At 41.3% G+C, this 15,727-nt stretch overlaps 1 protein-coding gene across 2 annotated transcripts in view; it reads left to right on the top strand.

Moving 5' to 3' along the window:
* LOC118125850 (astrotactin-2) overlaps nt 1-15,727 on the top strand; it is a 248,262-nt gene that overhangs the window by 128,989 nt on the left and 103,546 nt on the right. For both annotated transcript variants that reach the window (XM_035184886.1, XM_035184885.1), the window contains exons 8-10: nt 2,113-2,197; nt 3,380-3,454; nt 6,165-6,302. In XM_035184886.1, coding sequence (XP_035040777.1) covers nt 2,113-2,197; nt 3,380-3,454; nt 6,165-6,302 — 298 coding nt within the window. The remainder of the gene's footprint in view (nt 1-2,112; nt 2,198-3,379; nt 3,455-6,164; nt 6,303-15,727) is intronic.

The raw sequence follows: 15,727 nt of genomic DNA, 5'->3' as shown, positions 1-15,727 counted from the left end.
GAGCAAAGGCAGAAACAGAGTGAAGTTATAAAGCCACAGACTCAGCGGAGGGAGGAGGTCAGGGAGGATGGAGGGGGTCAACAAAACGTGGTTAGATGAATGTTACTCTGTTCCTGTTTCCAGCTTCGATCAACATTGGTTTCCATTAGTGTGGTTGTTCCTGAACCCAAAAGCAAGGCGAGTGTGACCAAGCCATCACCACAGGGATACAAGATCAAGAAACTGTTTTTATTTTTAGAAAGGTGGTTTGAAAAGGACTGAAAAATGAAATCGTCCTGCTCGCGGACATACTTGTGTGTCAGACAGTGCTGAACGGTATTGATGTTCAACTCAGAGGACTTGTAGCACGGGTTAATATTGTTACAATAAGATTTGCCTGACATTTCAAGGGAATCTGTGCACAACATCCATTATATCATAAAATGATGATGACAATTCTCAAGAAGGAATGCGTCACTAATCCTCGGGTCTCTGCCCTTTTCATCTTTTATTCAAAATGTTTTCTTGCATCCACATTTTAAAAGCGGATCCGTCCTAAGCGCTCTTGCTCCTCATTTAAAAAGGGCCACATAAAAATGGCCACAAGAAAATATGGACATTTCTGTTGCTGGATCCTGGTGGTGCATCACTCCCCCAGTGAGTCGGAGGCCTGTTAAGTCAACCCCTAAATTATTAAACGCCAGGTGATAAAATGTGAATGGTGTTGCCTGGGTGGCCATTACACATTTTTTCCAGTGTTATGCTTCCATAGGTCAACAGAAAGCAGTCGGTCGGATTTATTTCTGGAACAGCGCTAATAGAAAGCTTGGTAAACTATCGGTTAATATTTCACAAACGCTTCCATCCACTTGAAAAGACATTTCACATGCAGAGGGCTCCACACGCTACCTCACGTGACACCAGAAAGCAATTGTGTCTTTATGAAACCGATGAAATTGACCCTCTTAGAACAAAGCATTGTTTAATGTTATTTGAGTAGCAGTAATGTAATAGCGCAGAGGATCACACACACGATGTGCACAGAGCAGCGAGGGTGAGGGTTTCATTTTCTTTTTCCATTATTTTAAAATTGATATTAGCATTGAAACTAGTGTAATTCACCGGAGAAAAAGACGCATTTGCGTGATCATTTGTAATTGTTTTGTTTTTTTTAAAGCAAAACAGAAAACCACTGCATTAAACGAATAAGAGTAAATTTGTTAGTGAGATGCACCATATTTTGATTACGTCCTTCTGTTGATTCCGTGGATAAATGAACATCACTTCTCAAGACTGTAATAATACAAGAAAAATGTAAGAGCCTGCAACACAAGAAGAATATGTTATGATCCACAAACACATTTCACTGATCACTAACCAATCCAAGGATGCGTCGTGAAATAGACACGACAGAAAACACTGGGTGTTTTTTACAGAGGTGCAATGATGGATCTAATCATAAATAGCTGGTGATGCAGTGGCACCAGTTGCCAGAAAATAAACTGACCAGAGCTCAATGATTTCCTGCTACTGTCTGAATGTCTGTGGCTCGTGCTGCGCTGCAAATTCTCCGACTGAGGGAAACCTGAGTGGAGATCTTTTACCGTGATACAAAATTGTCAAGGACAAAAAAAGTAACCTTTGAGTGGAAGATAACGACTCCTTGTAAAACAGGAAGCAAACCAGGAAACCTCACTATTTCCTCATTTCAACAGTGACTGATACCACTTTGCGCTGTTTTAAGAGAGACATGCTTTTATTTCAGTTTGAGGAAAGTGACGTGTTTTATGAACATTGGACAACATGTAGAGCTTTTCAAGTAATAAACCAAATTAAAATTACCATCCATATAAGAATAATACATCTCCTTTTTAATGTTTAAAACAGTACATTTAACTCGGCTTTAACAAATGGAGTTTGTGTACTCTAGTGTCCTGGGAGGAAAATCAATAGTGGAAACAAGCAGCTTCATCTTGAACAGTCTTAGGAGAGTGATTGCTATTACTTTTGTTCAGTGGAAAGTCAGATAGCTCGGGAACCACTTATTTGAGTTGTTGCTCTGATGAAGTTCAGGGTCACACACACGGCGGCTTCTGAGGGTCAATACATATCTGCTTGTCGTCTCTGTCTCAGGAGAATGCAGCTGTCACGAGGGTTATTCCCCCGATCCCGTCCATAAACACCTCTGTATCCGCAGCGACTGGGGGCGTAACGAGGGGTAAGTACTCTTCCGATGTTTCCACTCACGTCTGAAACTTCACTTGAACTCAAACGGCCCGGTTTTGCAGTCTGCACTTCCAACTGCTTGAACACGCGATATTAACTTTGCATAAAATCAAGGGTGAATTGTCCGTCGTGATGGTTTAGCAAGTTTCAAGAGTGTTAAAAAAGAAATGGAAACCAGGATGGAAAATCAATCAAACAACTTAATGTTCGCTCTCAAAGAAAATGGTCACCAGTAATGTAAAATATAAGCAATTTGCAGTTAATGAGCTAAAACATGCAAATGTACCTGTATGGACTTTTAACTCGAGGGAAGTAGACTTTGAAGAGGGAATCAGGAGCGCAGATGGGAACGGGAGAATGTAGGAGGGATGTTATAGTGTGTAACAACACAAGACATCAGTGAAGGGGAGGAAGGTGAAAGAGGCAAAGAGACAGATAAGTAGAGTGAAAAAGACAAATTATGTAAATTATGTAAAAAGAGAAAAGTAATTCAAATGAGTCGTCTTTTTGACTCTTTGGTTATAAGCAACTCCCAATTGTCAGGTCGTCAAAAGGTCCCATTGTTAGTGAGTTTCACGTATGTCAACTGTATTTTATTATAGTATTATATTGTAGTATAAGTGCAGTGCCCGTTCTAAACCTGCCTGTTTAATGTTTATTTTGCCTGTGGTTATGCTTGTTGCAGCTTTCCTTCTGAAGCTGTAAAAGTAGTAATTGAGCCACGGCAAATAAAGACCGGCTGCAGGACTCGGTCTGCAGAACCCTGAAGCCACCGCTGCTGCACAAAGAGCCGTTCACCTGTTTGTTCAAAGTTCGGTGAAGCTCGACTCTGTTGGCTGTACCTCAAACTGGAGAATCAGTTGTTGTTGTCGATAAGGTTACTTACATTGATGAGTCCCAGCCGCCACTGCTACAGATCGCCAATCCCATTGCTTATTTATTCAGAGTTTATTATTATTGAACGTATCCTTTGTCCAAATGGCACAAACTTCAACACTGCACTTCCCTGGGCAATACAAATGCCAAGTATATAAATGATAAGATGAACAGCTCTTGAGATACAGGAGCCACAGACAAATAAATAAAATAAACATAATTTAATATTCATGACTTATTATTTATAAATATATAATATATGTCTGTCTCGATCTCTTCCCCATGTCCTCCTGTCAAGGCCTTGGCCGTATGCTAACTTGGAGAAAGGCTATGACCTAGTTACAGGGGAGCAGGCCCCAGAGAGGATCTTCAGGTGAGTCCTTCACTTCTCCTGAGTGCATGACTTCTGCCGGCCATCTGTGATTCTGGGGACACACAGCGAGATGATGGCGGTGTTCTTGGCGTGCTCGTGTGTGTGGGTGCGCTTGTGTGTGACGGAGCATACAGATGAGTTTCCTGCACACACACACACACACACACACACACACACACACACACACACACATAGTTGCACGGACACACAGAGACACCCCGTGCTGAGGTGAAGTCTCACCCATGGGCTCATGTGTGGAGAAATAGCCAAAGGGCCAGTTCCTTGTCTGACTCCTTTCAAATGCTTTTACTGCCATTTTTGTTCCACTGCTCATTCTTGATGGGGTCATTGTGTCTGACATTATTTTAAGACGTGCAACGCTCAAAGGATCTATTCACTATCAGCCAACTGTTCTATTTTAAAAAAGGTTGTATAATGCTGCTCTATTTTTGTTGTTTCGAAATTATTATTTTATATTACTGCTGCACCGTTTCCTGTTTATCTTTTTTTATTTTTCACTTAAATATGACAAATCAGCCTGACATCATGCATCACACACATTTCAGGGAAAAGCTCTTTTCTATAACTTACTGACTCAATAATGATAAATATAAGGCTTTAGATGTATATGAAGGTGCTGAAATATTGCATGTACTATTGTTATGTGCCGTGGTGGAGTTGTTAGACCTGTTAGTGATCAGGGAGTATGGACCCTGCTTTATAATCATGACTCTCTGTGGATGAAAAAAAAGCCTTTTCAGAGTTTGTGTCGCAGATTTTTAAAGAGGAGAGTGATTGTGATGCAATTACAGAAGAAGTAAATTACACAGAAAATGAATACCTCTATAATAATACTCCATATCCAAAACAGTTCGACCAACCAACCAGTCAATTAAACTTGTATGCAGCACCTTTCAAACAAATTCAATTCAATTCAAAAAGCTTTACAGGTGATTGACAAAACAAATTATGTAAATATATTGAAAATTATTTCAAACGCCAGATAAAGGGACTAATGCATCCCAAAGTAATAGAGAATAATAGAAAAAGAAAAGTACAAATAATAATAAATGACCAACATGATGTATTTTTTTCATTTCATGAAGTGCCTTATGCCCTAATAAAAGAATGATAAAATCAATTTGAAAACCAACAGGTTACCAGTGTAAAGGCACACAGCAAACCACATCTACTAGTCGGTTGAAGCACTTTCTCAGTGAGGGAGGAAAATACACACACACACACACACACACACACACACACAACACACACACACACACACACACTTGATGCAGATAGCAGACAAAGTGAGTACATCAGTAAGGACTGGTGAAAGGACTGTGTTGCTCTTCAGCTGGACAGTGTCAGTGTCAGTCAGTGGTGAAAACAGGAGCTTAATCACAACAGGGATTGGTTTCACAGATAAGGAGGAAGCCAGTGCTGCCTTCAACTTATCTTTATTTTATTTGATGCTGGGGAACTCTGAGAAAACAAGCATCCTTTGAACTGGATTAGATGTTATATTTCAAATGTGAACTTCAAATCTGGTTTGAACAGGCAGATCGCGAGGGGAGGTCACAATGAGTGTCATGTGTCAGATTCTTTGATTCCTGGTAATAAACTGGCAGCGTAGACTTGATCTAGTTCAGGGTTTTTTTAACACTCAGGTTTGACTGTTCCACGAATCAGGTCTTGTACATGTCAGTTATATTTAACGATGGATAAACTTAGGTGATGTTACAAAGGTGGGTAAAGATATTGAATGAGAATATTTGATTAAAGGCAACGCCAAGATGTTTGAAGAGCACAGTCAAGCTCGGTTTCTAGATTTGATATATATATATATATATTTTGTCATTTGCCTTCCTGTTGCCCACCTGCTCAGAATCATTAAAAACGCACGGCGCAAAACACAGCAGTGTTCAGTGTGATATTGTGAGCTCCCGCCAGGTGTTGTTTTTCCCAACCGCCGAGTCGAGGTGCCCCGCAGGGCGCCCTCCTGGGGGTATTAAGCTTCACTCAGTAGAAGCATCTCTATCGAAACCAAATGATTTTTCTCTCTCCATCCTTAACGACGGCCGTCAGCAAACGTGTCACGCAAAGCATTACGCTGTAGAGACCATTAGAGACTTTTTTTTTCAAATTAGTAATACAAAAATGATGCCGTCCCAGCTGCCTGTAATGTGTTTCTCAAAGTCCAATTCTGTTTCCAGCTGTGCCACAGTTGCATCACAGATGAATACCAATAAGTTAGCACTTACTCAGGGTACACAGGTGTTCTTGACTTGCTCAATGAAACAATGAATGAATGAATAAATAATGGAAAAAAAACATGTTTCCTTAACCACCATGCGCAGTGATCAATGTAAAATGAGTGAATCTTTAATATCCATGAATACACAATGTTGCAAGAGATGTTTCTAGAAGATTCCATGTTGTCGACTCAATCTATATTCAGTATGATAGAAAAACTTGCATCTCTTTTTTGTATATTATGTCATTAGTCTGAATGAATATAGCCTGAATACTGCCTATTATCTTGTACAAGTTACACTCATTGTAAAAACTGTCTGAAATAAGTCCTGCAATGTTATTTTTGCATGCTTTGGGTTTTTCACACTGTATAAAGTGTGCTGGTGTGTAATAACATGGTGTGTAATTGCGACAGTAATGTGATTGATATTTATGTCGCGTGTCCGTGCCAACACAGATCGCTCTACAGTCTGGGCCAGGGCCTGTGGCTGCCAGTCAGCAAGAGCTTCGTGGTGCCACCGGTGGAGCTGTCCATCAACCCCATCGCCAGCTGCAAGACAGACGTGTTGGTTACCGAGGATCCGGGGGAGGTCAGGTCAGTGTGACTCAACTCAGAGTTCCACGCTGCTGTCGAAAAGAGAAACTGTGCACAGAGGATGGTTTCCTGTGTGGTCCATGTAACATTATACTCCCATTAATACAGCACACACATTTTCTGAAAGGTCTCGACATGTGCAGGAGCATCAGTGTTTGTCGCCTTATATAATCTGTCTTGACAACTTTCCTCCAGTGTGAACTGTTTCCATGACACTGGCATTAGTGTCGCTTCTGACATTCTGAGAGAATTTCAATTACATTTTCTACACAACACAACAACCATACTGGAATGTCACATCATTATTTTTGCTGCCTTCCTTCTTTTTACATCAGTGGAACCGGCTGCAGCTACTTTACAGCTGTATGCTTGTTGCTGTAGGCAAATGTCATTTGTTTTATTTGACATTAAAAGTTTTAAAAAATGAGCGTGGTTTAGGTACACTGAGAGGGAAAAAAAAAAGAGTCAAGCTCATTACAAAAAATGTATAAGTAACATAAAATATACAGTAAGTGCTTTGCCTGCTTTGCTTATAAATATTTTTTTTTTTTAAGTATCACAGCTCAATTGAAATAAAAAAAGCAAAGTACCCATCAAGCCTTTAATCGGGTCATTAAATCCTTATGAGGTCTGCGATTTAGAAGCTTAATGTGACAAAGGAGAAGCATCATTAAAAAAAACGTGGACTATGCACATAGGGAACTGAGCAGCAAACCCAAATGGGGAAGTGGTGTTAACAAGGTTATGGATCTGGAAATTCCCACAGTCCAATAACAACATATTGGCCACAAATATAACAAGATAAAACCTTTTTTCCTTTATCCAGCCGGTCAGTAGATGCTGTTGTTGCGTCAGTAAAGCTCAACATCCCAAAACTTGTCAGAGCATCAGCATCACTTCCAAGCAATCATCCGTCTATGCAATCAAACCGGCATCAGCCCCGGCCAGTGATTTCATTTGAATGCCAAATAAATCCCTCTGCTGCTTAAAAAAAAAGCTGCACTTCTACAATAATGTAAAGGGGGGGGAAAAAGCTGGAATGTGATACAGGAGTGCAGCATATGCCTGTGAAACACAGCAGCCCATTAATTTACCTTGTCACTACACAAAATTAGTTTACAGCACCTTCTAAAAAGGGTCACAGCACACCTCATATCACATGATTAATACTGATGCAACAATGCACTGTTTTAATTAAAACTCTGATTTGGAGGGAAATACTCATGTGGCGGTGCGGATGCTGGAGGCTGTGCTGTCGTACCACATGAACACGCTGTACAGGAGGTCCCGCCATCCACATCTGGAGCAGGTGGTGGTCCTACTCTGATTGTTTCATGAAAAACATGCAGTTGTAATCACATAACTTCAGTCTCAACATTAACATTATTCCCAAAATAATTCTGCAAATCAGTTTTCTAATTTTGCCCTAATACTATGTCGTTCTGCAACTTGAAAATAAAAGATCTCAAAAGGAGACTTTTGCCCTTAGTACCACTTAGTATTTGTTACATCGCATTTGTTATCAGTTCCCTTGTGTTGGCAGTGTTGATGTTGTAACTTGTTGTTGTTGCTGAGTATCTCTTTGGAATGCAAATCTCATCCTCTGATCCTAAAGTCAGATTTCAAATATTCGCCAAGACAAAAAAAGCTTTCCTGTGATAAACCAAAAACGACAGAGTCCGTGGCTGTTTAAATTGATTAATTACCATGCCTTGGTTTGCCAACAGAGCGATTATATTATTGGTCGGGGGTCATCAAGTTTTTATGAAAGGCTCACAAAATAATAAACACAAGTTAAGAGTCTCCCACTCTCCCCTGTTTGTTTTGCACTTTGTGATAAACCACTGCTCACATCCCGAAAATCACCCTATTAATCCTATTTATTACTATTTTTTATTATTGTTTTTGTTACTATTTTTTATTTCGTTACTCAAACTTCGCATATCCAACACGACAGCATGTTGACTGGACTCAGGGGCCGCTGCCTTGTATGGGCCGCTGGATAATGCACCTTGGCAGCTCCCCTTTGACTCAGCTCCCCTTTGACTCAGCTCCCCTTCGACTCGGCTCCTGGACGATCACAGCGGCAGAACTGCTGATGATGTTGATTCTAACATCATCATGCAAACCATCATTGTCCAGCACCGCACCATGACATGCACAATTTCAGCCCTTTACTACTGCGTCTCAGTGGCATCACCTCAGCGGGTCATGAGCTACTCTAATAAGGCAGCTGAAAATCTGTTAGAAGAGTTTTGCTCAGAAAAATGCTCATTTTACCTGAGTGGGATTTCCAGAGAGGCTAAATCGCAGCGATCACTGGGTACTGAATGTTTATGACTAACGTGCATCCGAGAAATTGTTGCATTTGTTTTTTTGTTTTTTATCCGGTGCTGCAAACATCCAAACTTCCCACAGACTTTATGAAACTGCCTCAGGAGCAACCGAACTCCCATGGTAACTGTAAACATCTGCTCGTCCCGACGTAAAATGGGAACGCCGCGCGCCTCTCGATTAATTAGCCGTTTCATTTGCTCAGTGGCTCTAATCAGTGATCTAAAGTGAGCTGGAGAAGTTTATCAGCCATATTTTCTGCTACATGTTGATCTGATCGGAGTCTGCGTCTGCAGGACTGAAGTTTTGAAAAGGTTACAGCCTCGCCGCTCAGCTGAGAGGAAAAGCATTAGTTTCTTTTGTGTGTTTTCTTTCTCCTGACTGTCGCTGTTACCGCGGGATGAAAAATACCTTTTATAACTGCAAGTGCAAATGGAGCACTTCAACGGAATGCAAGAACTTTGTGTTTGTTTACCTCACAGCAGAGGAGCTCCATTAAGTTTACAGCAAGTTAAGCGATTCAGCAGTGGAAGGACGCGCCTTCATAAAAGTGGCGAGCATCGTCTGTTGTTGCCGTTTTCCAGGATACACGCCAGCAGGTTTTTTTTTTAAAAACACTTGTTTAGCCTCACTTTGAGGTCAAGATAACCATGTAGAGAAAGACATTTACTATGGTCAAACTTTATGTTAGTTAGTCCAACTTTATAATGAAGAAAAAACCTGAATTAAAGCAACAAAATAACAGAGTGTCATTGAGAAACTACCTCTTTCCACAGACTAATTTCACTTCACAATGACAGCTCACCGCTTCAGAGTCTCACAATGACAATATTAGGACATTCTGAAATATCAGATTTTCACTGTTTTCCCTCTTCATTCATATTGATATTACAAATAAAGGACTTGTTTCCACGGACTAATTTCACTTCACAATGACAGTTCACCGCCTCAGATTGTAAGGAAAATCTGATGTAGAATTTTAAAGTAAAAATCCTTGGAAATATTATTACTCATATGGCACTTAACAAAGATGACGTCATTGAAAAGATGGCAGAGAGCAGTAAGTTGTGTTTACTAGTCTGGTAACCGTTACATCAACAAATAGGGTTGGCCCACGAGATTAGAGGTCTGGTGCTTTGCGTGAATAGTGCGGCCTGGGAAGGAGTCCGCCCCTGCTTATTATATCTCTAACTTCAAGTTAGTTAATACTGTATGACAACATAACATATTGCATAGTAACCATCATAGTACATAGAAACAAATACATCTATTCCTTTCTGCTTAGGTGCCTGCTGCTTAGGGATCGGTCTTTTCCAGATCACATGTACTTTACATAAATACGTTTCTAAACAAGTCCACATGGTGCGACTGATTAAAAGCTGATTGAAAGACCACCTCAGTGAGAGTTATGCATTACTGTTCTGTATTTGGTTAACAATTAGTTGCTGTAACACAGGAGGATGTGTCGGACTGAATAATGCAGACAAACTCATTATCCAGAGCTATTTTGTGGAACAAAGTCCCTTGGGGATCCTTATGGAGTTTCTGGCTGGTGCTCTTCCCCAAAGTGTTTACGCAGGCATTGATGTAGTCACTCAGTCATGATAGACACGCTGATGAAGTGGTGAAATGTACCGTGGCCGTGGCTTTTAACGGGATGCGCCCCTATTTCACTCCTGCCCTTCAGCTCGCTGACAGAACCCGATGGAATTTTGTTTCATATGAAATAGATGAGTGAAGGTAAGTGTCGGCTTAACCGAGCTCGGCTTTGAACTGAAGATTTTTGTCTCCTGGTGTCAGCCTCACCCACCCTCACACTGTGCCTCCTTTAATAAGCCTTGTAGGTGAGCTGGTTTTAATATTACAGACATTTAAAGCCACTGGGCATATCGGAAAGGAAAAGGTCATCTTTATTTTACCAAGTCAATAACCGTTCATCAATATTACACACAAATCCATGTTTCTGAGTTTCCTCAAGCCATGCTGATGGGTTCCATTTTATTTGCAGAGGGGCTGCAAATGCAATTTAGTTTTTTTTGTGTTGTTTGAAGCATTGAAATGTAGCTTTTGGTTTGTGCTGAGAGAAATGCAGAGACCTTGCTTTCAGTGGGGACTATTTCCACCAGAATCGTTACTCGTTTTTTATTGCTATTGAATCACGACATTGATATCAAGAGTATTTTTATTTATCTTTTTAATTATGGTTGTGAAAATTTAATTAAACGAGGCAGGGCAGTGTTGCTTCAAAGTAAGAAAAAGCAAGGCCGACCTTAACCAGAGGTAATCATGCTTTTTTTTTTTTCTGCACCATTTCAAATGCAGCCTGTTGTGGGAACGTGTGGTGCGTTCACTCCGACTGGCTTAGTGGATGCAAATTTCAGTGGCCTTCTCCACAGGGGTGAGTGTGCAGAGTTTATTAGAGGTTAAGGACTATGTAAAATGGAATTAAGTACCTCTATGATTTCACTCTGAGTTCATAGCTCCCCAGTAATGTCATTGTGACTTACGGTATTAACCTACTCGACAAAAGTAGCTTGGTAGATTTTTGTACTTTCAAAATAATGGTTGAAATGCATCTACATTTTAAAGCACGGTTAATTATAAAGTTGTCAAGCTACGTCTTAAAGAATTGTTCCCTTTATTGCAATTTTATTTAACTTTAGTCACTTTACCTATACATACCTGACATTTAAAGCCAGGCACTTGACAGGAAGACTCCCAGTGAATATCCATATTTAAATTCAAGAAATATTAAAGGGCAAAAATAGAAGCAGAGCTTGTTTGTTCAGTATTCAGCCGTGGGCTCAGCTTTATTACTGTTTGTATGAAAGGGATCATTTTGAAAATTGAGACATTCACTATATGCTGTGCATTCTGTACACTCCACTTTTGAAAAATACACCTCATTTATTGACGATAATCCCAAATAAAAATTACAGTTATCTGTGCACCTCCTTGACTGATTGCGAAGTCATGAAGGTAGTCAACTTAGTCAAGTAGTCAGAGGATTTTGAATGAGCCTCTAATGATTGGCCTCAACAGTATTTCTTTTTCAATGTAGGCATTCACCAAACTGCACTAAATATTAATAATAAATACATAGTAAGTGACTACAAAGGGTAAAAATGCAATGTGCCAAACAAATAACGTAATGTGTGAGGTACGATCACTGTATGGAGAAAACGGACGGTGCAAAGTAGACAATGAACTGTACTATGCAATGGTAAACTATTAGTAAATTAACAATGTTTAATAATCACAGATAACTTTTGGAAATGGATCTGGATGGCCACTGGAAGGAAGGACCTCTTGTGTGGGTCGGTGGAGCTCTGCTCTAAGTCTCTGACTCAAAATGTTCATCTCTTTACCTAGAACACTGTGTAGCGGTTGGGCCCTGACAGCCTCCACTTCTCCGCAAGTACATGCACAGCATCCAGTTTCACCCCCCGCGACTGAGCCAGCCTTCTGAATCAGCCTGTTGAGTCTGTTGGTGTCAGCCAGCCTCGGGCTTCGGCCCAAACAGACCTCAGTGTGGAAAAATGGTGCTGGGCGCCACAGACTCATAAAGCATTCATAGCATGCCTGCAGATGTTGAAGGACAGGACAAGGACAGGAAAAAGAGTCGACTCTGGCCGCTCTCTGTGGAGAGCTACAGATCCTGGTCCAGTCCAGTTTGCTTTGTGAGCAGGTGCTCTGGTATTTTTACTCCTGTGCCATCATCACAAAGAGAAACAGAACTCCTGGATCTCCTGACGTCCAGGTGCAGGTGGTTCAGCTCACTCCTGTCCACAAACCTGTCGACTCCCCTTGAGCACTCTAACACATCTTCACCCCCGAAGACTCTCACAACCACACCGTCACTGAGGAGCCCCTGTAGGTGGCAGGTCTCTGTGTCATACCTGACATCTGAGGTGTCCAGGGTACAGAGAAAATGCAAAGTATTCAATATTTGTACTATTCTGCTGTGTTGGATCTTGAGTCTGGTTAACAAATCAATAGCTGTGTCAGTGGTGAGCCTGTTTTGTTGTCTTGGAAGTCCTGAGGAATAAGGATTCCTTTCTATATCCTGTAGCTCCAAGCCAATATTATATTGCATTCAATGTAAGCTTACATTGCAGTGGAGATTTAGAACTCATCGAAACATAAACAGCATGTTTAGTTTTATCCCAATAATTTATTTTATAAATTGTTTATATTTTAACAATCTCTAATATTAGCCCTGCATTTCCACTGAGTATTGTTGACCCAAAGCCAATGTGTCGCAAACACCTCATAAACATCAGGATACACAATGATTCGGACGCGCTAAACTGTGCTCTCTGACCGGCGTGTTTGTCAATAAGGGACCTGTTAATAACCCTGAGTAACTGGTGTCACCTCACTGCGGTGATTTACGACCACACTCGCTGTGACCAAGTGAACCATCAAACTGTGCCATTGCCAATACCCCGATGCAACTGGCCAGCGGGAGACACCGGGAAGGATTAAAGTGCATAAATCCGCTTCCCCTTACTCCAAATCTCCATCAAAAATGTTTTATATCTCCGCAATCAAACCGAAGAATTGATCCATCAATCTTTATTTTATCACTTAGGTTTAGCTGCTTTTTCGACCGCGAGATTTCCCCTCCGTGATCACAGCGGGCTTGAAGAAAATGCACTTTATTCAATGACGAAAGTGCTTGATGAGAGTCAGCATATTTGTGGGGAGCTGGAACAAGAGCATTAATCAAGTGCAGGGGCAGACCAATAACAGGCTCTGTAATCACGCTGGAGCACTGCTCTAACTTTGGGCAGCGTTGCCTGGTCATTCATCATTCGGAAAAGCAAGAGGCAGAGAGGGAGATTAATAACAAGTACATTAGTCAGTGTTTAGATGCAACCAATGTGCTTCTAGGTCAAGCAACAGAGCTGCGGTGCCAGAAGAGATGATCTTGATTAGCTAATGATTTGGAAAAGAAACGCGATCAGCGTTTGAGTCCGTGTGGATTTTGGTAACCATACACATTGTTTTTAATGATTTTGGAGAGTGATGCGTGGTATGGATTGCTTCACTCCTCCATACTACAACACGGATCAGTTTCCAGGCTCCCAGTAATTAAAGAGTGAGAAGCAAACTTTCCTTCCAGACTGTCATAATTCAATATATTGCACAACTTTGTGAGGAACTTTCCGATATCCTTACTGATAGTTTTCTTTCTTTAATTCACTATTTCCCCGCATCCAGAAGGAGCGGCAGTTAGCATGCACCGCATGGCCGAGGCAAACCATTATTTTTCTCCGCCCCACTTTCGCAACCCATTTGTCGATGCTCTAAGTGCCAGAACGCTGCGTGTTACCTGTCTAGTGGAGAAAGAAAATGTAGTTGCTCAATAAAGAGAAGAGGAATATGAAATGGAGATAAAGACAGAGAACAAACTTTATTTTCTCTGTCATTTTCGATGTGGGTGCAATACCGAAACCGTGCGTCAAGATGGTTTTGGGTCTAAAAACACAATAGTGATGGTTAGATGGTTACTGCAAAATATCCATCAGTTTATGGAACGATTCAGTTCGATATAAGCACAAAAACTGCTTGGTGGGATTATAATCAGTGCACCATACCATATACAACATTCAGTTAATGTTGTGGAATGCTAATGGATTAAAGAAAGAAAAAGTGATTACACATTTCAAATCCAAAATGTTAAAGCATCTTTCAATGGCCATACTGATGCTCCCTGGTCACGGCAGAGTGTGGAGAGTGCACCCAGCATTTTAGCTCTTAGTAATATCCTTTCCCTTAAAGCAGGATGCCCTCTGAAAGCAAGTGTGGCTTAGAGTGTGACATTCAGGGTGTACTGGTTGTGAATGGGGAGCAGTTGTATAAAGAGCAAGTCTTAAGTTACCCGTATAAAACACTTGCTATGGAAGTCATCCCCATAAACACAACAGTTTCTGCCACAACATAATGCCAGAAAACAATATATAATGAAAAATCACCCTACAGAAGCCACTGGCCCAATTAGCAAGAGTGTTTGGTTTTCCATGTAATTCCCATCACTCTTGACCGTTTTCTATTTAAAGTATGTCTCCTAAAACCGAACAGGATTGTAAAATAAGGGATTTGATCCTCAAAACATAAATAAGTTCCATTTCTAAGATGCATTCATACTCTACCCCTTTGATAAAGTCAGGCATATCATTTTTGTAGCTTTGGGATGTGCTGTGCGTCTAAGCAGCCGTTGTAGGTCAGCAACCAAAAATGAGCGCATATGCTCCAACAACAGTAATAGTTTTTCTCTCTGCGGTACGCAGCCACATGACGGTGACCCTCTCATCCACCGGGAGAAAGTCCAACTGTGCAGCAGCAGCCAGCTGGTGATTTGTCACTAGTCCCACAGCCGACTGGCACGTCTCGCCTTGGGCAATCCCTGAGTAGGAGTCCACCGTCAGTGAAGGAGTTTGGTTCCAGAGCCAAAGCTGTGCATAGAGGTGAGCCCAACTGCATTTTGTTGGTAGCTCTCAACTTCACGCACCAAATCAGGCACCTTCCCCAAAGAGAGAGATTACATTTCATATTCTAAAGGACAGTTTTCATTGAGGTCCACAATGACTGAATCTGTTCCACCCCCGGCCTTTGCCCAAGAAGTATTGCACTGCTTTCTGCCTTCAGCAGGATCCTTGGCTCTGGAACACTGGACCGGCTTGTTGCTTGCTTTAAGCGGATCATCAAATGGCCACTTAAATTAGCTTTCTTTGAGTCCACGCGTATTTTTTTTTTTTTTTTGGGGTCTGGGAAAAGGTAGCTTCGCATTGGGAATCGTGTGGAATGTGATCTGGTTGTATCAGGTGCTAGAATGCCTGTCGTGAGCCGTTCGGTTCCAGTAAACCTGGGAGATGCCTTCCATTGAATGCGTGCATCAGACTGTGTCCAGAGCGAAACCTGTTCTCTCTCCTGGTTTTTGATATTCATCGAGTTGCAGCTGAGGAGGTGACAGGCCCACATTTCCATTGTAGCTGCATCATGTCGGCTTTTTGGCTTCACTGGTCTATGAGCAGATAGCTGACCGTGTGGCACATCATTATCTCCAGGTCTAATTCCCATTAGGC

This window comes from Hippoglossus stenolepis, chromosome 18 (assembly GCF_022539355.2).
Source record: "Hippoglossus stenolepis isolate QCI-W04-F060 chromosome 18, HSTE1.2, whole genome shotgun sequence".
Lineage (NCBI taxonomy): Eukaryota > Metazoa > Chordata > Actinopteri > Pleuronectiformes > Pleuronectidae > Hippoglossus > Hippoglossus stenolepis.
Note: the sequence above shows the minus strand (reverse complement) of the source record. Positions and strands in the feature narration are given on the sequence as shown.